Source organism: Podarcis pityusensis (assembly GCF_964106645.2).
Source record: "Podarcis pityusensis genome assembly, chromosome: Z".
Classification (NCBI taxonomy): domain Eukaryota; kingdom Metazoa; phylum Chordata; class Lepidosauria; order Squamata; family Lacertidae; genus Podarcis; species Podarcis pityusensis.
In genome coordinates this window covers 25,950,264-25,974,513 of record NC_138044.1, presented here as the reverse complement: position 1 = coordinate 25,974,513, position 24,250 = coordinate 25,950,264, and the positions used below count along the sequence as shown (strand labels likewise).

At 41.8% G+C, this 24,250-nt stretch overlaps 1 protein-coding gene across 2 annotated transcripts; it reads left to right on the top strand.

Annotated features, from left to right (window-relative positions):
• Positions 1-40: 40 nt before the first annotated feature.
• On the top strand, positions 41-24,041 carry ATG4A (autophagy related 4A cysteine peptidase). 2 transcript variants are annotated; one of them, XM_080990552.1, is made up of 13 exons: positions 41-170; positions 8,504-8,578; positions 9,240-9,311; positions 10,144-10,242; positions 10,848-10,949; positions 11,692-11,764; positions 16,050-16,129; positions 16,670-16,857; positions 17,130-17,208; positions 19,680-19,825; positions 20,279-20,335; positions 21,386-21,497; positions 23,015-24,041. In XM_080990552.1, exons 1-13 carry the CDS (start codon positions 161-163, stop codon positions 23,077-23,079), a joined length of 1,158 nt encoding a protein of 385 aa, XP_080846678.1. In that variant the 5' UTR covers positions 41-160; the 3' UTR covers positions 23,080-24,041. The 2 variants fall into 2 exon arrangements, with proteins under 2 accessions (XP_080846678.1, XP_080846679.1); XM_080990553.1 differs by having other exon boundaries at positions 42-170; positions 8,507-8,578.
• The last annotated feature ends 209 nt before the right edge of the window (positions 24,042-24,250 follow it).

The window sequence follows — 24,250 nt, the reverse complement described above, 5'->3', positions numbered from 1 at the left end:
TCCCGGCGTGCTCCGCGGCGGCTGTCGTGGCGGCGGTGTTGTTTTCTGAGGGGCGGAGCAGCGAGAGGCTCTCGGCAACGGCAGGAGGGCGAAGGAGGGAGGCGGAGGAGGAGAGGATGGTGGCGGCGGAGGCGCTGGTTGCTGAAGGAGGAGGCGAAGGATGGAGTCCGGTGAGGGGCTGGCGGGGGAGGGCGCGTGTGAGAGGGGGAGAAGCGAACCTTTCCCACCCCCTATTTGTGCCTGTGAAGCCCAGATCTCGCCCCTCCCCTGCCTGACCGTTAAGTCCGCCTGCTTGTTTATACCGTGTTAAGCCCAGCTCAGAGTAGACCCACTGGAATTAATGAGCCTAAATTAGCCCGCGCCCATTAGCTTCAATGAGTCTACTCTTGAGTAGAGATTTGATGCAGCTCAGGGTGCCCAAACGCAACATGTTCGCTGCTTGCTTGGGAATCACATATAAAGAAGGAAAAACTGAAAACTGGTGCTGTTTGCTTGTGCTTCTTTATATCTATCTATATCTGTATGTGCGGGTTGTGTCCAACTAAGTCTTAATCGAGAGTAGATACACTGAAATAAATAAACTCGAGTTGTTCCGTGCCCGTTAGCTTCAGTTTGAGTAGGGCTAATATTGGATGTGATGCATAAACATCAGCATGTTCACTATATGAGATTGCTCGGCATCATGCGGGGGGGGGGTACTTAAAACTGGGTCGGTCGGTCTGGTTTGTTTATATGTGTGGGTTCTATCCACTCGGGAGTCCTACTTGGAGTAGACTGATCAATGGGATGTATGCCTATGTTTGTGTGTGCATAGGGTTGAAGCTTTAGGTATTTTTATTATCAATAGGATGGATATTTTGTCAAAATTGTGTGTCTGTAATTTTCAGAATTGTGTATATGTAATTTTCAATGTGTGCATGTCCAACATACATATTTATTTTGGTGTCTGTAACCTGCAGTATCGTGATTCTGGTATTTTTAAGCTAATTTGATGCATTGTTTGTATTCCATATTTATATCCTGCTTTTCTATTAAAACGAAGTATTAGAGCCAAAAACAAAAAAACAAAAAAACAATAGCAATGGTGGGTGAGGGGAAGAAATGAAAACCAGAACAAGATGTACAGCTGACCTTACTCTGTTGTAAGAATAACTGATCTTCTGGTTTTGACAGAGTATGGAAAGATGGTAGGGCTCCTCACCCTAAATCACAATTGGTTTCACTGGCCCTTTTCCCTGTGTGCTACTGTTTAAGCTCATAGCTGAGGGGCATGACAAGATTGAAGTGTGTGTGAAAGGAGATACCGTAATTCCCTACAGCATCTGATGCTACTGACAAAATCATATTATATTTTTGAACATTCAGTGTGCTTCACATTGTGTCAGTCAGTACAACAAACCAGCAAGGTTTCTCCCATGAGGACATAGCTGTCAAGTGTCCCTTATTTGAAGGGACAGTCCCTTATTCCAGCGCCATGTCCCGCTGCTGTCCCTTATTGATGGATGTCCCTTAAATGATGTCCCTTAAATTTCAAAGGAAGCAGCTCCTCTCCCTCCCTCCCTGCCAGCCAGCCAGGGAGGAGGGAGGCTCCAACTGTGTTGCTTGGCTGTGTTGCTCACCCAATAAGAAGTCTAAGAAAGACTGGGGGGTGGAGCTTGCATGCCTTGTGTGTGGCTAGTTAATGCAAGCTGAGGGGTTTTTTGAATGCTGGGCACCATTTTGTTGCACGTGCTGCTGCAAACTTTGAGGTGCAAAGCCAGGCTGGGGAGGCATCTTAAGTTGTGGCTGCATAGGCCTTGTGGTGCATGTGATTCAGATTCTATTCAGTTGAACCTCTGGTTACAAAGTTGGTTGGACAGTGTTCTCGAAGCTACCAGAATGAGTTTGGCCAGCCTGCAGGAGGACAGGAAGACTGGAGTGCCTGGAACAGGTGAGGCTGCAGGTCCCTTATTTTGGCTGCTGGTCCCTTATTTTCAAGGCTGCTGGTCCCTTATTTTCAAATCTGTAAGTTGACAGCTATGTATGAGGATGAGGGAGAGAGAGAGGCTTGCTAAGCCTTCTTGCTAATAAGTCCATGACAGAGGTGCAATTTGAACTAATGACTTTCTGAGTTGTAGCTCAATCTCCTAGTTAGCATCAAGAACTTACAATAGTCGATACCTTCCTTTTATTGGAGGGGAAGGAATTCCACTGAGTGCATGCCACCACAGAAATATCCTACCTTGGGTTGTTGCAGCTAATAGTGGTACCAATAAGAGAGCCTCCTTTGATATCTTTACAGATAGGCACATCTGTATGGTAGCAGCATTTCCTCAGATATCCCAAGTTATAGAGGGCTTAATATATCTGCAAGAGTATCTTAAATTTGTCTTGGTAACAAATTGACAGCAAGTACAGCTCCTTCCTAATTGATTAAATATGGTCATGGTAATAATAATAATAATAATTTTTATTTATACCCTGCCCTCCCCAGCCAAGGCCAGGCTCAGGGCGGCTAACAAGCAATAATAAAAATAAGTTGAATGAATACAACTTAAAAACAAAATTAAAATATGACATTAAAATATTGAAAAATGGTAGGCTGCCCCATTCAGCTGCTGCCTCATTGTGCACTAGTTGCAGCTCCCAAACTTTCTTTTAAAGGCAATCCTGCACAGGATACTTCAAATTAATCCATTCTTGAGATTACCAATGCATTGGTCACTGTAGTCAGAACCTTCTTTTTTGGGAACAGCTGTAGCTGGTGTACCAGCCAAAGCTGGTAAAGGCACTCCTAACCACTGAGGGTATGTGAGTCTTCACTGACAATGAAGCATGTCCAGACCACGCACGTTCTCCTTCAGCAGGTGTACAGTGCTGTCCAGAGCAGGCACACCACCTAATTCCTAGGTCTGGAGCCACCCACTTAAAAGGCTTTATTCAGCTCACCACTGTGTCCAGGCACTAGTCTAGGACCTTCACAACTACACCTGTCTCAGATGTTACAGAGAAGCAGTATTGGGTGTCATCTGCCTATTGATAATACCTCGCTCTAAGTCATTCCTACCATCATCATATAGATGTCAAACAAGATTAGGGAAAAGAGGATATGTATGGCACCCCACAGCATAGTTGCCAGGGGGCCCAAGGGATACCATCAATTGTATCAATAGCATCATGGAGATAAGGTTTGCTGTGTTCCTGGACTAGGCCGAAACCCAAACTGGAACAGATCTACATAATTTGTTCCCTCCAAGAGTGCCCCACTTAAAAGACCACCACCTGCTTTCTGGAATAAAAACACAATCCTAACTATGTCTACTTAGAAGTAAATCCTGTTGAATTCAATGGGGCTGATTTCCAGGTAAGTGCAGTTAGGGCTGCAACCTAAGCGAATTTTATGAGCAATCCCCAGGGGCAGACGCATATATTATACATTGCAGGAATCTAATCTGGAGTTTACTAGAATGTGGATGATCGGCCAGGCTCAATTTGTTATAGCAGCCTTGTCTAGTGAAAGGTGCCACTGAGGCCACTTGAGCCTCCAGTGACAAAGGACTGCAGTGTTGTTTACTGCTATTAAAATGAGTTAGAATTTCTTATGATCACCAGCCCAAAATGCAAGCATAACAAAGCATTCTTTTTACCATTTATCTTGAATCTTTCAAAAAGTGATCAGTGGTATTGACCCACCATCACAAACTGTGTTATTTTCCCCAGCCCATGTAATAACACTGACTATATGTGTAGGTACATGAGCTGACATATGTCTAGTTGAATAAGTTCTGTATGAAGTTGCAAATGAACTTGCAAATTAGAAGGCAGGGGTCCAACTCCAAAAGACAAGTTGAGGCTGCTTTCCACCACTTATTCCTGCAGTAATCTATGTCCAGTAAAAAGAGCTGTAGAGTTACTTTTGTAAGCCTTAAGACTCCCACATCTAGGCTCCTCAGCCACCACCTTGCCATGCTGATGTCATTCTAACCCACCCTGTGTGTTCCTGGCTGCAAGCCTCTTTGTGGTTTCTGTGCCTGAAGCGTTAAGTATAATTGTGGGAAATTAACTCTAGTTTCCCCACCTTGTCTAGTACTTGAGCTGCTGAGTCCATCTGCAAATCCTGAGGCTTAGATAGTGTAGGGTGGGATTGGTTACTAACATAATCCAGTGATGTCCCTATACAACAGTCTTGTTGCATGTTACAGCATTGACACAACTCTTACGTTACAAAAGAAAACATCATAGTTCTGCATAACTTGTAGTGCAAATGGTTTTGTTCAGTTGATTTCTATATGTATTAGCCCTGTTCTAGGATTTTGAGGTGGTTTGCTTTAATTTTATGATCACAGCAACTCAGAAATTGTTTAAGTTGAGAGATGGTGACTTGCCAAATTTGTAAGATCTATGACTAAATGGGGAAGCATAAATTCAAACAAAGTTTGCTTTGTTTTAACCTAGTTTTGCAGTGAAAGCAAAGTTGCTTGCCTACAACTGGAGACAGAAATGTTACAGCATGACACATAATGCAGACAAGACATACAAAACTTTTATATCTGTCAAAAACTCACTCTGACTCTTATTTTTATTTCCAAACTTTTAAAAAAGGCTATCCTTGTAGTAAGGACTTGGAAATGAGAGAAGCCAAACCTTGCCAGAGTTTCAAATGTGAAACGATGAATTAAGAAAATCTAGTTTTCTTTTAAATGTCACAGTAGACTTTGTATTAAAATAACTGCACAGTCTTAAGCTTGAAACCTAAATGGTTAAAAATTTCCAGTTCCTTTTGGAAAAATAAACAGGACTCGGGCAATGCATGCAAAGAGTGTCATGCAGATGCTTTTACGTGGGAAATTAAAGTATCAAAGGTTAGTTCATGCCTGCTTTTATGGCACTGGTGAATGATCAGTCTGCACTGCAGCATATTTTTAAGCATAGAAAAAGTCAATTAAAATGTCTGGTTAATTTTTGCTTTATTTATTTGCTTATTTTTCCTCATTTGTATCCTGCATCTTCCAAGTTATAACTAATCAAGTTATTAATTGCAAGCTCTGTGTCAACCCCCTCTCGTTTTTGTTTTACTCAAAAAGTAATTATTGAAACTTGAGATTTTCACTATACAGCAACGAACTATGTTTTATCTTCTCAGATATTTTTATCACACCTTTTCATCACTTGATATATCCACTTTAAGTGGATTATCCCTCAGAAATAACAAGAATGAGAATCCTTGATGTTACTAAGAGCTGAATCAGGTTTTTAAGAATCACATCACTACACGCACATACTTCTTTTGCTTGAAAACAAATAGTATTTCATGACACTAAGCTTAGCAAAGGAAGTTGCTGAAAATGAAAGACACAGAAGCCTGCCTTTTAAACCATATCATGAACTGAAGAATTGCTGACATTAGGCTGCTTTGACCTTTTAAACATTACACTTGCTTGTTTGAAGGAGCTCACAGCAGCAATTTAGTGTTACATCTTATTCTTTTCTGTTTTAGTACAGTTCGTTCTAGTTGAGGTTGTAGATAGTAGTAGCAGTAATTTCAGTATGGTGTTACATACTGCTTTTCGCTGAGACTTGTTATTGCTTGTTTAAAGGAGCTCACAGCAGCAATTTAGTGTTACATCTTATTCTTTTCTGTTTTAGTACAGTTCGTTCTATTTGAAGTTGTGGTTAGTAGTAGCAGTAATTTCAATATGATGTTATGTGCTGCTTTTTGTTGAGACTTATTGTCATAATAAAAAAGAATGCAAGTTACATTTTTTAAAAGTATACAAAAAGGGGAAAAAGCAATGTGATGCAGAACCAGAACTCTGTCTTCACTAAAACTAAATATATTGGGATATATACAACATTAGTCATACTTGGAGAAAATCAATTGAAATAATTGAGTGCAGTCTATTGCTGAGTTGTCTATCAACCATTATTATTAGATAAGCTTTTAGCAGTTCGACTTTCACAGTAAAATCCTTATTATGTCCCTCTTAAATGAACATAGTTTTATATTTGATTGGCCAAAATCTAAGCCAGTGTTAAGAGTAAGCTCATTTTTTGTCTTTGGGTGTGTAAAGGTAAAGGTAAAGGGACCCCTAACCATTAGGTCCAGTCGCGGACTCTGGGGTTGCAGCGCTCATCTCACTTTATTGGCCGAGGGAGCCAGCGTACAGCTTTCGGGTCATGTGGCCAGCATGACTAAGCCGCTTCTGGCGAACCAGAGCAGCACACGGAAATGCCGCTTACCTTCCCACCGGAGCGGTACCTATTTATCTGTTTGCACTTTGACGTGCTTTCAAACTACTAGGTTGCAGGAGCAGGGACCGAGCAACGGGAGCTCACCCCATCGCAGGGATTTGAACCGCCAACCTTCTGATCGGCAAGTCCTAGGCTCTGTGGTTTAACCCACAGCACCACCTGCGTCCCTTCTTTGGGTGTGTACAACAGTTCTATAGGGTGGTCACTTTTACTTGCATTTTACACACGAAATAACTTGATTTCTAGATAATGAACAGTTCACATCCAACCATGGTAGAGGTGGAAACTCAATCCAGGTCTAGATAGGAAGATGCCTGTTTACAGCTCAGATTATTTCTCCATCTTGTCCAATATTGTTTGGTAGTGGTAGTGGCTGGTAGTGACTCATCAGGATCTTGGGGAGAGTGGGGTCTTTCAGTAACTTGTCACATGATCCATTTGCTGCCATGGATTGAACTTGGGACATTCTGCATATCAAACATGTGGTCTACCAACAGAGGGTCCTACCCCAAAGCCTCCTTAGTAAGAAACAATCTTCCTCACTTTCTTATGTAGTTATAGTACTTACCGTATTTTTTGCTCTATAAGACTCACTTTTTCCCTCCTAAAAAGTAAGGGGAAATGTGTGTGCGTCTTATGGAGCGAATGCAGGCTGCACAGCTATCCCAGAAGCCAGAACAGCAAGAGGGATTGCTGCTTTCACTGCTTCTGAGATTCAGAATATTTTTTTTCTTGTTTTCCTCCTCCAAAAACTAGGTGCGTCTTGTGATCTGGTGCGTCTTATAGAGCGAAAAATACGATAGTTGTCTGGAAAAATAACATCTGGGCAAGACTATAGTTAAAAGTTCAGGATCTCAAGCATTCTTTTAATGTTTTACATGTAACACAGAAAAACGGGGTCTTACTATTGTTGTTTAAGATTCTATTTTACATTGATGAGGAACCTGTGGCCCCTCAGATGTTGTTGGATTCCAACTCCCATCATTTTTGGATATTGTCTGTTTTGCCTAGGGTTGGTGGGGGTTGGAGTGCAACAACATCTTAAGGAATACAGATTCAGTACCCCATGTGTACTGGATTGAGTATATTAATAATAATAATGCTAATTTATTACTTATACCCCGCCCACCTGGCTGGATTTCCCCAGCCACTCTGGGCGGCTTCCAACAAGAGATTAAAAATACATTAAAACATCATTCATTAAAAGCTTCCCTAAACAGGACTGCCTTCAGATGTCATCTAAATGCCAGATAGTTGCTTATTTATTTGTCAGCTGATGGGAGAGCGTTCCACAGGGCGGGCGTCACTGCCGAGAAGGCCCTCTGCCTGCTTGCCTATAACTTTGCTTCTTGCAGTGAGAGAACCGCCAGAAGGCCCTCAGCGCTGGACCTCAGTGTCTGGGCAGAATGTTGGGGGTGGAGACACTCCTTCATAAAAGAAGCCATGATTCTACTTTCCCCGCTATTTAGTGTGGTAACCCCAAGAATATGTTGTTTCACATCATAGTGAAGAAATGGAAGCATTATTGTAGGACAGTCCCCCACATTTTAAAGATCAATTTTGTAAACAGCATGTATAGGAAAATGTGTTTCTTTTCAACAAAAAATAAGGAATTTTGAAAATGCATATCAGGTCAATGAATATTTTTTTCATGTGAAAGGACTATTTTGTGAAATGGAACATTTCTTTAAAAATAAGCTTATTTTCCTCTCCTGTCACTCAAGTTCTTTGTTTATCTCAGTTCTGCAACACCTTTGTTCCTTGCCCTGATACTATGACTAACTTTATATCTGCCATTGCTATAGTAATAGACACTTTAAAAAAAACCTTAGTCCTAAAGGCAGGGACCGAACCTACTTTCGTATTGTTAAGCTGTTGCGTATTGGGACCCTTTCTCAGCTGATATGATCACAGCATACATGTGAAAATTAAAACATACAAATCTATCTCATCCACCTTTTACATCAGCCAAAATAAGAAATTTGCAAATCATAGATCATCATGTTTAATGCTCAGCTCTTACCACATAGGATCTGGTTTCAGTTTCGGCAGCAGTATTGCAGTGCAAATGGCAAAGGCTATAGTCTGGCTAAAAGTAAGAGGTCTAAATTCTAATGTCCAAAAGGGTAAACAAAGTGTGACGGTTTGGTAAGAGGTTCGTTAGTTAGGAAAGAACTGAACAGGTACTAAAATTACAGGGGAAACAAGGGAATAAATGTTCTACATGTGTGTTTATTTTTCAAAAAATATGAAAACCTAATTTTTATTTTAGTAGACTATGTAGAAGAGCTTCCTGAAACAGATGAGCCTGTCTGGATCTTAGGAAGGCAGCACCATCTTAAAACAGGTAGGAATGGAAGGAAGCTGTGTTTCTAAGGTCCACAAAGCTTTTGTGGATGCTTAGTTTAAGCACCTCATGTTTCTCACTTTGTATTGTGCCCCACTGTATTAATCTGTGTAGAGAGTAGAAATCTTGGAAAATAAATCTGCTGTCTACAATGCCCAGGGTACTAATGCTGTAAACCAAAATGACATTTAGGGGAGGATGCTATCTAGAGAGCATCCTTACACAATATACTTTTTTGTCAGGTTTTTCACATGTGACTTGTGTTATTTCTAGCAATTGGATGATTACGGCCAAACAATCTTTATTTGATAGGGTGGTCTTGACTCTTGAGAAAGGGAATGGTATTGTGACACTTTCTTGGGTGAAAAAACAGCTTGGGGGTGATCATGTGCTGAACAAGGACAGATGGAAAGAGATTTAAAGACCCTCTTATCAGGATTGCTCAAGATTGTGGAATGAGAGAAATAAAGTAGGTGAAAGAATAATGGAACTCTGTTAAACATGGAGTCAAATGACTGATATAACATGGAGTTTGAGAGATCTGCACTTCTGCAGTGAACTGTGGAAGCAACTGCTCCAAATATTGACGTCTTTGGAATACAAAAAATTTGTGTAAATTTGTAATCTGAACTCCCTATTTGTAATGCTTTTTTAATTCTAGAAAAATCTAAGCTTCTTTTGGATATAAGTGCTCGTCTTTGGTTTACCTACAGAAGAAAATTTTCACCAATTGGTAGGTATGCTTTCTGAGATGTTTCCCTTTGTTTTGTTCTTAAAAATATGACCTGTGTAAAGGAATGAACAATTAGTTCAGGATGACAGCATTTGCAGCCTTTGATCATTTAGTGCATGCTTTTTAAAAGTTTGCTGTATCCGCTAGCCCTTGGTGGACAGAATTACTTGGTACAGAACAGATCCTGACACTTTTAGGCTTTTGCCTTGTTCCATTGAGGCCTTTGCAGTCTAGCAATTGCTTTGGGTAGCATTGGTGGGACACACTTAGATATTTGTTGTGCTTCCTGATATTGGGTTTGTTCCAATCACCTTCCTTTAGGGGGCCATCTGAACTGCCACCAGACTTTCAAAGACCTCTTGATCTTCTACCCTCTCTTTTGTGGCTCTCAGTGATCTTATGCTATGAGTTGGGTGTGGGTCTATACTCTTACATTTTCCAACTCAGTGTTCTCCATATGTTTTGGACTAAGATTCCCATCAGCCCCAGCCAGCATGGTCATTATGCAGGCTGGGCTTGATAGGGAGTTTTAATCCAAAGCATATTGAGGTCGCGAGATTGGGTAAGGCCGGATGGCATTAATCAAACTATCACAACATTCTTCCAGAATTTTGGATTTATGATCCACAGCTTAGGTTAAAACCTACTTGTTGGTGAATGCACTTCACTCGGTCCTCCACTGCATTTTCATCATGCTAAGAATTATTCCAATAGCAAACTATTGTGGGTACTAAGCAGTTTTCTTTTATGTGAAGAGAAAAATCCAAGGCAGGGAAGCATTCTATGTTGTTTCTTTGGGTAAATTCATAAATGTGGTGATTCTTGACCCCAGGTGGCACCGGCCCTTCCTCAGATGCTGGCTGGGGCTGTATGCTGCGATGCGGACAGATGATGTTGGCCCAGGCTCTGATCTGTCGACACTTGGGGAGGGGTGAGTGTGGTCTTTCACCAGTAGATTCCCAGAATGGTCGTGGTTGTAGGAATGAGAAATGAGTGAGGGTGAGGGGTATCTGAATATGTTTTATATTGTTTGGGGTGGGGCTTCAGTGCCTCATCTAGTTGATTCTAGAAAGACTAGAATAAGTTTTGCAAAGAGAAAATATGCTATTATGTATAGCTTTCCTAGTTATATTTTAAAATCAGTTTTTTTCTGGTTCAGAAATTATATTACCTGGTTCTGCAATTGTAATTCTTTTTTTAGTAGTAAGTATGGTATTTTAATTTGTCTGAATTAATTTTATGATGTATTTTAATTAATTGATGCCTGTTTTTATGTATACTGTGTTATTTATATGATATTAGCCGCTCTGAGCCCAGCACCAGCCAGGGAGGGTGGGGCACAAATAAATTATTATTATTATTATTAATATTATTATTATTATTATTAAGTATGCAACCCTGATTTGTAACCAATAATTTAGAAAATTACAGTAGCTATCATAACCAAAGGTATACATGTATCACCTACTGCCATTGAACACTACTTTTCAAGATTATGATATGATATTTAAAATCTAGAATAATTTTCTCTCTAAGATTGGCATTGGGAGAAACACAAAAGGCAACCTGAAGAATATCACAAAATCTTACGCTGTTTCCTGGACAGAAAAGACTGCTGTTATTCTATCCATCAAATGGGTAAGAGTTGGCTTTGAGAATTATTTCTTCCACCCTTGTTTTTCAAACTTTTAGTGTACTTAAACTTCTGTTAGCATAATTTTAGCGTGAAAAATGCACGTATGCCTTCAAATGCTATAAAAGTTGCAAATCTTGGTCAAAAGCATAACAGTGCAAAAGAGAATAAGTTTTTGTATGTGCACACACAAATATAGAAATAATAATAATAGGGTGATGAGGCTGTAATTTAGAATACAGGTTCCCAAATCATTTGATGTCATGAGAGCTCCCAGGTAAAAGGCATGATTCTGAAACGTGAGATTCATTGAGACATATGGACCAGTCCACTAAACCACAATTTGTCTTTATCCATGGTTTAATCAGGAACATGCCTCTCCCTTGCTGCATAGTTCCCTCTCATGTGACTCAAATAAGTCATATTATGGCTTGTCATGTGTTCTGAACTCTGAAGGTTTGTTCTTGGCTTCTTTTTGGCTTACTGTTAGTGGTCTGGGTTCAGACACTATAGCATTGCTGCTCGGCTTAAATCAAGCTTAAAATATTTAGCTGAGGTTCTTAGTCTTGTGATAACATTCCAGTGTGATCCTTGATACAGAACAAGTTTCCATCTCATTTGTGTGAAGGTAGTCCCAATTTCTAATGGCTTTGGAATGTGTGCAATGCAGCCTAAAAGAATGTGCCATTCGACAGACTGATGCTTCTTATTTTTCTGTGTGTCTGTTTCTGTTTCTAATCTACACAGCACAGATGGGTGTTGGTGAAGGGAAGTCTATTGGGGAATGGTTTGGACCAAATACTGTTGCCCAAGTGCTCAAGTAAGCAAGCAAGCATGTATATCTTGTGTGGAATTTAGATGGAATGGAAAGACAGTTTAGTTCCACTCATTTAACATTGAAACTCTGCTGCACTTTCATAACATGAAGGTTCTCCCTGGAGATAATGGTGGTGGTGGTGGTGATGATCATTGTGCATGAACTTTTATGCACAAGCTTCCTGGCTTTGTTACATTAACACCTGCAATCGATCGTGATTGAGTCCTGAACCAAATTGCTGTCCAGCTATTTCACACAGCAATCCTACTTTGTATTTTTTTAAAAAAATAATGGTGAATAACAGTCAGCAACAGAGTTTCCTACTATTTTCAGTTTTGTGTCCATTTAGTCTTTGCATGGAGACAGACTTGTTGCCCCAGGCAGATGGTAGAAGGTCCTTGTTGGCAGATGATAGCATATATTCACTGTGGGATGAACAAGTGGAGCCTCTGATGCACTTTTTCCAGCACAGCACATAGTTATCAATTTTATCCAGAATATTTTTCTGAGGCAGGTTAGACTGAGAGATAGTGACTTGCCCAATGGTCACTCATAGAGCTACATGGCATAGTAGGGATTTAAAGCCAAGTCCCCTGAGTCCAGTTCACCAACCATTGCATGACTTCAGCTGTCCTCCATAGGCTATGCACTCCTAATCACCAGACTATCTCTTGCATGAATCAAGCAACAACTTGCAGAATTGATCCATATGATAGAACAGGGAAGACAAAACCCCTCTAGGACAAAGTTTCTAGTTAGCATCACAACTTACTGTTGTGATCTCTGGTTAGATTTTGAAGCAGCTCAGTATTCTGAGATACGTATTGTTCCCATGTTATAGAGTCCCCCTGGCGACTCATTGACTGAGCTTGTTGAGGGCTGGAATACCCAGCTCCTGGCAGCCATCGATGAGATCGCACCTAAGCGCCCTCTGCGACCCCGCAGAAACCGGGCTCCCTGGTTTACTGAGGAGCTTCGGAAAATGAAGCGGGACCTCAGACGGCTAGAGCGAGTATGGCGGGGTGCCCGTGACGGAGCCTCAAGAACATCTTATAGGGTTTTTATGAAAACCTATGAGATGGCAGTGAAGGCCGCTAAGAAGTCTTACTTCTCGGCCTCCATTGCATCCGCTAGCTCTCGCCCGGCGCAATTATTTAGTATAATTCGGTCTTTAACGTCCCTTGAAGGACAGCCAAATTTAAATAACAATCTGACACACAGCTGTGAGGCATTTGTGAGCTTTTTTGCGGAAAAGGTCCTGTTGCTCCGCCATGACCTCCCTGCCAATTTGGACACAATAAAGGAACTGGAGGCCCCTCGACTGTCCTCGGGTCCAGTATTGGACCACTTTGACCGGATATCTCCAGCCGATGTGGACAGATTCCTCCAAGCTGGAAAGCCCACCACCTGTCCTCTTGACCCGTGCCCGTCATGGCTGATTAGAGCGTGTCCAGACGAGGTGCGGGCCCCCCTGGGGGATATTATCAATTTGTCCCTTGGCACCGGGACATTCCCAGGGGAACTGAAGGAGGCAGTGGTGCGTCCGCTCTTAAAGAAAACATCATTAGATCCCTCAGATCTATCCAATTACCGCCCGGTCTCGAATCTTCCATTCCTGGGTAAGGTGATTGAGAGAGCGGTTGCTGAACAGCTTGGTAGGTTTCTGGATGAAACATCTGCTTTGGATCCATTCCAGTCCGGCTTCCGCGCTGGTCATGGGACCGAGACGGCTCTGGTCGCCCTAACAGATGATCTCCGCAGGCAGCTGGATCGAGGTGGGTCGGGGCTGCTGATTCTTCTAGATCTGTCAGCAGCCTTTGACATGGTCGATCACGAACTCCTGGACCACCGCCTTGCCGACGTGGGGATCCAGGGCACAGTCCTTCAATGGCTGCGCTCGTTTCTCTCTGGTCGGGGACAGAGGGTGGCGCTTGGGGGGGAATTGTCATCGCGCCACTCCTTGGTGTGTGGAGTGCCTCAGGGTGCGATTCTCTCTCCGATGCTTTTTAACATCTTTATGCGCCCCCTCGCCCAGCTTGTCCGGAGTTTTGGGCTGGGTTGCCATCAGTATGCTGATGACACCCAACTCTATCTGTTGATGGATGGCCATCCTGACTCGGCCCCAGACACACTGACCAGATGTCTGGAAGCTGTGGCTGGATGGTTACGTGGGAGCCGGTTGAAGTTAAATCCTTCGAAGACAGAGGTCCTCTGGCTGGGTCGGGACGATATGGGATTGAGGGGGCAACTCCCATCTCTTGCGGGGGTGCAATTAGTGCCAGCACCGTCCGTTAAGAGTTTGGGTGTAATCTTCGATACCTCCCTTTCTATGGAGGCGCAGATTACAGCTATAACAAAGGCGGCATTTTTTCATCTCCGCCAAGCTAAGCAGTTGGCCCCTTATCTCTCTCGCCCTGACCTAGCCACTGTGATCCATGCGACGGTCACCTCCAGACTGGATTATTGTAACTCGCTCTACGTGGGGCTGCCCTTGAGACTGACCCAGAAACTCCAGCGGGTGCAGAATGCCGCGGCGAGACTCCTTATGGGGTCTTCGCTGCGAGATCACATTCATCCGGTACTATACCAGCTGCACTGGCTCCCGGTGGAGTACAGGATCAGGTTTAAGGTGCTGGTTTTAACCTTTAAAGCCCTATACGGCCTAGGACCCTCGTACCTACGGGACCGCCTCTCCTGGTATGCCCCACAGAGAAACCTACGGTCTGCAAATAATAACATCCTCAAGGTCCCAGGCCTCAGAGAGGTTAGGCTGGCCTCAACTAGAGCCAGGGCCTTCTCGGCTGCGGCTCCAATCTGGTGGAATGCTCTGTCACAAGAGACTAGGGCCCTGCGGGACTTGACATCTTTCCGCAGGGCCTGCAAGACAGAGTTGTTCCGCCTGGCCTTTGATCAGGGCGCAGCCTGACTCCCTCCTCTGGCAACCTGCACAGAACTTTGCTTAATTGGTTGCCATCAATTTGATTTAATTAATTTTTATAATGAAATATTTTTAGATTGTGTGATTATTTGATTTTTTGATTATTTGATTGTTGTTAGCCGCCCTGAGCCCGGCTTCGGCTGGGGAGGGCGGGATATAAATAAAATTTATTATTATTATTATTATTATTTATCTGTCATTACTCGAAGCACTAAAATTTAAATTGCAGCTTTAAAAGCATGGGGACCTGTTGATTAAGAACAGCCTGAAATTCCAAACCTGATGTAAAAATCCTATTTTTAAGTAACATTAAGCTGGAAAAGCAATGTATCTCTTCTGCATAAGCAGTTAACAGAAGATTGAACTATGACCATACTTGGGGAAGGTTAGTAGTGGCAACTGAATATTGGCAGATAGAGAGATAAAAATTATGTTAAACTGCCAGTCTCTTGTATTAATTTAGCATAGCAACCTGCATCTTCAGAACATTTTCAATAAAAACAAGCAGAACCTTAATAATTTGAATCTCAGAAATCCAGATTAGCACCTGCAACAATAAAAAATTATCTCCTGTTTTTCTTTTCCTCCTTTAAAGCAGGTGTGGTCCTCCAGATGCTGCTGAACCACAACTTTTGTCATCCGTGGCCATTGAACATGCTTGATGGGAATTGTAGTTCAGCAACTTCTGGGGGATCAAATGTTCTCCATAACTTGCTTAATGGTTTTGTGCAGACCTTTTCCTAACAACATTTATTTATTATATTTGTAATCCTTGCATCCCTGAGAGGCTCTTGAAAGTAGCTTACAACAGATATTTATAATGAAAATCACATTCAAGTCTTGTGTCAATCATTGTGCCCCTATGGTACCTGAATTATTTAGGTGGCATTTCCTGGCCTAATCCTAATCCTGCCATAATCTTCCCTGTTGTTGACCTTTGGCATCAGCCTACTAAGTGCTAGAGCCCAGTGATGTATTCTGTGGCAAGGGAGTGTGGCTAAGCAACGGGAACTCACTCAGCCCCTGATGGAGGCAAATCTTCCCTTGCTGGCTGTTGCCAGTTCCCACTAAAGCCTGGGATTGAACACTCACAGACAATCCCACTACACTGGTGTGCAACTTTATCCATATATTTGTAAAATGACCTCTCCTAGAAGTATCAGTAAGCATAATATCATAAAAATTGGTCAGACAAGTGGCAAGATGTACAAAAGGGAATAACTAGAACCTCTTCCTCAAAAGATAGAACATCTTATTTATTTAAGAGTCTTCCAGTCATATTGAAGGCAGAGTGTTGGCCTCTGAGTGGCATGGAATTTGGACTTACTACTGTCTGTTTCCCCACCCCAGGAAACTTGCACTATTTGATGAATGGAATTCCTTAGCCGTTTATGTGTCTATGGACAACACAGTTGTGATTGAAGATATCAGTAAGTTATAAGCACCAGCTGTTTAACAGAATTTCTGATTCACCCAGGCCTTAAACTGAATTGGGATTTAGCTCCAGTCTGATTTTTATTCCTTGGAAAATATGAAGATCAGTACAAGCATGCTTGGACACAGATTGTCAGCTAAAAGAGGACTAGTTTCAGTCTCAGCCATACCACATGAGAATCACCATGCTACGTGTGACAATGCATCCACTGAACGGTTTGATTGCTATTTTGTAATCAGTTTCTTTAGAAAACTCAGGGTTTGCTTCTTTACCTGAGCTCTAAAACTTACAGCTAGCTTTTCCCTGCTTATTCTAGTTGGGCAGACAGAATCACCACAAATTTCTTCTTAACAACTGGTTCCTTCTGTAAGGCATGTCTTTGCTGTAACCCACAAGTATTTGGGGACACTGAACTGAGTATTCACTTCATAGATAAGTATAAGTTGTGTGCACACAGGAATGGCTCCCTCCATTAAAGTGAACAGTTAAACTCAAGTGAATGGACAATTAGGTTTTATTGTCTCTTATTTCCCAGAGAAGATGTGCCGGTTTCCATCCCAGAACTGTTCCAGTACCCACTGCAGCTCCCTGTCACACAGGAGTGTGCTCAGCCGAAACAAGAGCCCTATGGGGATCTGCTGTGGTTGGAAGCCTCTGCTGCTGATTGTACCTCTTCGCTTGGGGATAAACCACATCAATCCGGTTTATGTTGATGCTTTTAAGGTACGGCTGTCTTATAGTGATTGATTTGGTCAGCTTAATAGGAGTGTTTGGAAATGTTTTGAGCAGTTGCAGGTACTTTAATAACTAGTGCGCAAACATATGCATGGTCTGAAGGAGCACGATGAAACAGCTTTGCTCAAGCTAAAGAGGTCTGGGTCTGTTTAGGCCTGGGGACTCTGTATATGCTGCCTTCAGTTCCATCATGGAAGAAAGGTGGCATATAAATGTAATAAATCTCTTCTTCTTCTTTATCTTCTTCTTTCAATCTGTAGGAGTGTTTTAAGATGCCACAATCTTTGGGAGCTTTAGGAGGAAAACCAAACAATGCCTACTACTTTATAGGATTCTTAGGTAAGGAAAAATAAGTGGAGTGCCAAATAAATATCTTTGCTTCTGAAGGATTATTTTAAAGCTGAATTTGCTAAGTAATGCAGGTCCTAACAGCCAGCTGCAATAAGAGAGCATATAAAAGATACTCCGTACTGCTTTATAATGCATCGTATACTCAGTACTTTGCTTTGAGGCTGAAGAGCCAAAGAAGTTGTGTGATCAGGCTTCTGTCACTAGCTAGGAGACTGGGGCCACAGGGAGGTTTCACCCTTTGTCTCTCTGGATGAGGACAAGAACCACCAATCGCTATTCAGGAAAAATACCAACAATCAATGATCAGCCTGACTCAAAACCTTTAATTACTTTTATCAAATTTTCACAAACAGTACAAAAAACCTGGCCCTTTCTCCATCCTCTACCTCTTTCCTCCACTGCCCTTTCCTTGTGTGTTCTCCTATTTAATTTGTAAATACATTAGAATATATAATATGAAACGAAGCATGAAATCTTCCCTCTGCATGCATGTATATTCGCACGCACACACACACACACACACACACACACACACACACAGTCCTTTCTTAGGAAAAGTTCAAGATAATGGTATCCCATATCTGTTAGTAGTTATGGCTAATGGCATGGATAGTTTAGTTCTTGATAGATAAATGCATCCATTGATCAGTAGGACTTTTAAATAGAGTTACTCTATGAAAAGGTGGTTAGCAGGCCTTTTTGAATGCTAACTCCTCCCATGTCCCCAGGAGGAATATTAGATTGGGCCTCTAGTATACTCCCTACCTCACTTCTTTGTTCTCTTACTCCTTTCTCTTTGGGGAGAAGTGAATGACCAAAACATCACTATTTGTATGTGGATTTCCCCCTTATTCTGGAAAGTTAATTTCTCTTTGAAGAAGGGTTAAAAACCACACATTTGTGTATTCAGTTGTTCACTTTTCTCCACAATGAAAACTTGGTGGGGAGGAGCTCATTCCCAGTCTGTCCCCAGGGGATGTGGAAATGGTTAAAGACAAAATTATCAAAACTAAGGGTTTTCCAGTTTGTTGCTGTTATTCTCCTAGAGTCAAGATGACAAAAAACTGATCAAGCATCTCTACAAGACCGTGCTTTTGAGTGCACTCAGTAGTATTGTGCTGTAAGTGTACATAAGGACACTCCAGGCTCAGCCTGGAGGCAAAGGCAAGCAGATCAGGCAAAAAGGCCCACAACATTCTTTAATATACCAGAGAAAGATTCAGGTGGAAAGCCGTATTGATCTGTCATAGTTATAATAAATAATAAGATGAAAGATGAAAAAATCTTTTTAAATAATACCAGTGGCACCTTTAAGATCAACTAAATATAAGCTTTCATGGTATGAGCTTTCGTGTGTAATACACACTTCGTCAGAGAAAGGTTAGGGAAAGCATTTCCTCTATTCATAAACTTGCCACAAGACATGCCCTCTCACAGCATGGGACATCAAAACATGGGTAGGATTGGGTGGTGATCACAGTGGACATGTTGCTAATTCCCAGTTTGGAGAGTGAAGTTGAAAATACAGATTGCTCTCCTCTAGTCTACGTGAGAGCCTTTTGAGTTTGTGCTTAATGAACAGCAGGTGCCTGTCTTAATGGGGATAAACTATTAAGGTTATTAAGTTTTATCCAGATATCATTGTGCTGACAAGTTGCAGTGTTGGGAGTATGAGAGCAGATGGTTTGATCAGTTCAAATCACTGTATGAAATCTAGTCCTTCCCCAAAGCATTGCTTTGGCTTCTCCAGCCCACCTACTCTTTTAAGACCCTTCCTCCAAGCAATTTGCAACCTTTCCTGTCCTATGCAAGTCTTCCCCCAGCTCATCTTTGGCTACTTATTTTCTCTGCTCCATCTCTTCTCTGCCCTCATTCCTTTAGGTTCCTTCAACTCTCCTTCCTTCAGTTTCTTATGTTTGAGCTTAGTTCCATTTCCTTCAGTCGCCCTGACTCATCCCATCTCCCCTTCTGGTCCTTGGTCTCCCTGCCTCCCCAGCACTACTACCTCTTTGCCTTTCTACTGATGTTAACATCAGCACCCCTTGTGTTCATAGACACCAAAGGTCTCTTGCTGCCCCCTGCACTGCATTGTTCCCTCCTTTTCATTATTGTGTATCTCTTCTGCGGCTTAATAGTAGAGCACAAATTTGTGTGCAAAAAGGTCCCAGATTCCATATCTGGCCTCTACAGTTAGGGCTTGAATAGACTCTCGTTTGGGGATCCTGGAGAGCCACTGCCCATCACTGACAGCAATACTGGGATAGCTGGATCAATGGGGAAGCTTCCTATATTTCTAAGCCTCTGCTTCCTACATTTGGCAGCTTCTTTTTATTTTTCTTCTCAGTCCACTGTCTCGTCTGCCCTACCTCACCTACTGTTAATGTCAATACAGAGTGCAAGACTGAATGGCTTTCAGTTCTACCCATTTCTGACAAACTGCTCTTGTTTTACCCGCACAGGAAATGAGTTGATCTACTTGGACCCTCACACCACACAGATTTTTGTAGATTCTGAAGAAAATGGTGCTGTAGATGACCATAGCTTCCATTGCCAGCAAGCACCACATCGGATGAAGATAATGAATCTCGATCCCTCTGTAGCTTTAGTAGGTGTTGGCAGGAGTGGATGTCTGTCACCCTGACCTGCAGCCTTGCACCCCTCTGGTCCATACCCCACACTTTTGTCTCTTGTCTTCACAATTGGAACACGAATGCTGTCCCACCCTATCATGCACAGGCAGCTAACTTTACCTTATGTCAAGGCCCCCTGGTTTGGTTACATATCTAAACTGCCCAATATTTTGTATACTGGTTAATTTAGCCTTACGTGTTAATGCCATTTGTGGCCTTGTTCTCTGTGTTTGTTTTGTACCACTTCTGACTATTGATGAGGGACTTGCATGACCAATCATGGGGGAATTATTATAATGTTCATTCAAGATGCCCTGAAAAGTAATATTTGGACAGCTGGATCTTGCTCTTCCCCACACCAGACTTCTGACTGGGTACTTTTTGCCCCCAAATTATATCTCACTTAAAATATTCCTGTACCTTCACAGGGATTCTTTTGTAGAGAAGAAAAGGACTTTGATAACTGGTGTAGCCTTGTGCAAAAGGTAAGCATTAGGAAGCTTTTTAACTGGCATAAGTTCCCCTTTAAAATGAACCTCTAGGTACATTAGGTGGGGTGAGATGCATGGAATAATATAAGCAAGGAGAGACTGTTTTAAATTACTCCCCATTGTGGCCCTCTCTGCTCAGCAACACATTTCTTTGTACTGATTTGCTAATTGGCTGCAGTGGTGGCATAGGGAAAATGGATGGTGTGAGCCAGCATGTGCCCCTGCAGCTTGCGTAGAGAGGTCAGCCAGGGCCCAAAGTATATTTGGATCTATTGCCCAGGTTACATTCTGATCTGATACCTAAAGTGTGTGTGCCCCTGTGTCATGTCTTCATCTGCCAGCCCTGGTTTGTGAATGAGACACGTTATTGGTGTACAGGTGCCTGTTACTTATGGGATCTTCTCACTGTCCTGGTACTTGTTGAAAAGCAACCCAATGGCATTTGACTGTGAGACTGTGGGAGACCACACTGCTTGGCTTTGGAAGTAAAAAAATAAATAGTTCAAGATACAATGTAAGCACCTTGTTGGATCAGACAAAGGTCCAATAATTTAGGAATATTAAGTGTGATCTGTATGGAAGAGAACTCTGAAATCCTGGATAGCTTCTGCTAGTCAGCGTAGATGTTACTGAGCTGGATGGACCAACAGTCTGATGCCGCATAGGGCAGATTCCTATGTTCCTTACTAAGCCTTTCCTTGAATAAGTTCTCCTTGCAGTCATAGGACTTAATGTGTGGCTTTGCAGAAAAATAAAACCGAGGTGAACATGATCTGCTGCCTGAGTTTTGCTCAGCTATAAAAGCTCCAGCTGTGCTTTTGTGATGTTGCAAGAATGCTCACAGATATTTCAGTCATGAAAGCATTAAAGTGTGAGCATTGATCATTAGACTAAGAAGTGACTACCTAAAGGACTGCACAAGTGATGGTGATGATTCTGTAGCACAAGAGCACAAACTGTCTGCTACCTCCCATATAATTCAGCTATGTTTTCTGGTTTTGTTATTGCAGCACACATTTAAAAATGAAATATTGTTCTCCCCAGGAAATACTTAAGCAACAGAGTCTGCGAATGTTTGAGTTGGTTCAAAAGCATCCACCGCACTGGCCCCCTTTCATACCTCCTACAAAGCCAGAAGTAACCACAACTGGAGCAGGTACAGAATTGTGTTTAACTTCTCCCCCCACCCCACCCCAGCAACTATCTATATATATATATATATATATATATATATATATATATATATGGATACAGAGAGTGAGATAGAATCTTGGTTTGTGAAGTAACAAATGTTCCTATCTAACCCTTCCCCACTTTTCCTCCCGGAGGCTGTAGCCATTTCCATATGTTGCAACACAGCAGTGGCATCTTAAAGACTTAGCAGTTTTGTTGTGACATAAAGTTTTGTGGACTAGAGTGGGATTTGTAGCCTAAAGAAGCTTATGGCACTGTTAGACTTTGAAGGTACTGCAGACTTTTGTTGTTGTCCCTTCCTCCCACTGCTGTTCTCTTTCTGAAGTCAATTTCATGATGTATGAAGCTGTGTGCTCAGCCAAGGTTTTCACTAGATTAACACACACTAATTTGTCATCCCTGGGAATGGAATCTTTTTTCCTTTTGTTATGCTGTGACTTTTCTGGTTATCTTGTAGTGAGAGCCACATAGAAATTGGTCCTATGGATTGGTGGTTATGTGATGGATCCCAGTAATGTCAGCAAGACATTTTGTGGTTTGTTTAAATCACAATGGCACTGGAATCTTTTCCAAAGTACTCTGAAGATTCAGCCCATCCTAGGAAATTGGTGCACCCAGTTCTAGCTGTGGCAGAAGCACTCAAAATCTTAAGTAAATACATATAAAGCACAGTGCTGCTTGAGAGGAGTTATCTCTGTCTCCCAACAGATGGGATCTATTTGGAACTGGAATTCCCTGTGAAACAGTAGCAGCAAATGAGACTGATGCAGACCTTGCAGATTGAAGGCAGGATTGTGGAGTGGGGTGGGGTGCAACTGGTCTTCATGTCAAATGGAGTCCATAAGCTCTGGAACAGGGGATTTAAAAGGGAGATGTGGTAAATCAAGTGTCTTGCATCAGTGTGGAAAAGCAGAAAAAAGGATTGCACTAATGCTGATTTGGATGCAAGTAGAAGGTCATAAAAGTCTCTAAATGTGGTGAAAGGCACAACAACAAGAACAAAGCTTGCTCTTTAAGGAACAGCAAGTTGCACTTTGCAGGTTGTAGACTGCAGGAAAGAGACCCACAGAAATTTATGTGACACAAAGGCAGTTTTTTAAAATGAATCCTTGCTGAAGGTACAGAAAAGTTTGCTTTAAAACTGAGCCTTAAGCTTACATGTTAAGAACTTTGGATTGTGCCCAACATATCTCTGATGAAGAAGGGAAGACTGTCATTCCCACATATTCCATGGGGCAAAAGTTAAAGGAGAACAGTTTTAAAAACAAATCTTAATCTATCATCTCCTTTCTTGAAACTTAGACAATTGCAATAAATAGCTAAGCTTCTTTATCTTTGTTACATTTGGAAAAGTTTGACATTTTAGTGTTTGTTTGTTTTTTAATTAGGAAGGCTTGCCATGGTAAAGTTTGTAAATTTCTGCACAAAAGCCAGAGGTGCATGCTCTTGATAATAAGTTGTTTTTTCCATTTCCCACAGAGCTCATTGAGTCCACTGACAAACTATTTGAATCGGAAGAAGAGTTTGAGATCCTGAGCGTCTGAAGGAAGCTTCAGTTGACCTTATGTGTGCCCATGTGTAGCATATGAATTGACTAAGACCACGGCAGCCTTTTCTCGCCCAAAAGTGCCTGCATATAAACAGTGAACAGAGCACAAAAAATGACCAGTAACTGGAACTGAGGACAACAGTTTTGAAAAGAACTTCCCAGAAGTGCAAGTGGACATACCCCTTGCCCCACCCCCCCACCCCCACAGTTTTTTAAGAATGTATCTTGCCTGAGGAAAATGAACTTTTGGGGGATGAAAGCAATGATGATATTGAAGTAAAGACTTCTATATTGCTGGGAACTGCCTTGAAGGCATTGATATCTGGATGGCTATTATTACTCAGTGTAGTATAATGCAAGAGTTCTGTTCACACTGAAAGCATGATGTAGAGGTAAAGGTGTGTGTTTACCTCTTGTTTCTTCACCTGGACTGTTTCATAGGAATAAATGTTTTTATAAGATCAACCGCATCAGGGAAAAAAGACCCCATGGTTTTGTTTAAATACATTTCTGCAACCACACTTCAAAAATAAACAGACCTAAATGTTTCTATGAAAGGAACTGTCTAATAGATACAAATTTTGCAATTGTCCTCCTGTTTCTAGGAGTTAAATAAATGAATGGGGGACCTGGAGGGCAACCCTCCAGCCTCCTAGCCTCTCCCCACTTGCACTCCTGGAAAGGAAGTGAAGGTTGGAGAGTGCCAGGAGCCGCCTGCTCCCTTGGTATATTCCTCCTCCTCTGTAATTTTCATGACATATTTCACCTTGACCTTAGGTTTAAATCATTATGGAAACTTTCTACTTTGGTTTTTGAGTAAAAAAAAGTAATTTGTTTCAAACTGTAATTGTATTTATTTTATAATATTTACAGTTTTCTCTCCTCTGTAAGAGCACTTTACATGTGCATCTAATAAATTTCTTAAACATTTAATAAATTAAATGCTAGATTTTGTGAGTTGTTTGGGACCTTTCTAACCACCCAAGGAAGTTCTCTGGCAAAATGAAAACTATTGTCTCTTCCCCTTTGTTACTACTTTGACATGGTCAGGCATGGATGGTGTAACTTTTATAGTTCTGCGATCCTAGCAATGCAGTTTTATTTGCAACTTGAGGTTTCCCCCCTAAAGGTTACTTTTGCTGCACGTAGCACATTTATTTCTCCTT

Coding starts and splice junctions, on each gene's coding strand:
- ATG4A (XM_080990552.1), top strand. Junction 8,579..9,239: donor GCAGCACCATCTTAAAACAG/GTAGGAATGGAA, acceptor TTTTAATTCTAG/AAAAATCTAAGCTTCTTTTG. Junction 10,950..11,691: donor TTATTCTATCCATCAAATGG/GTAAGAGTTGGC, acceptor TAATCTACACAG/CACAGATGGGTGTTGGTGAA.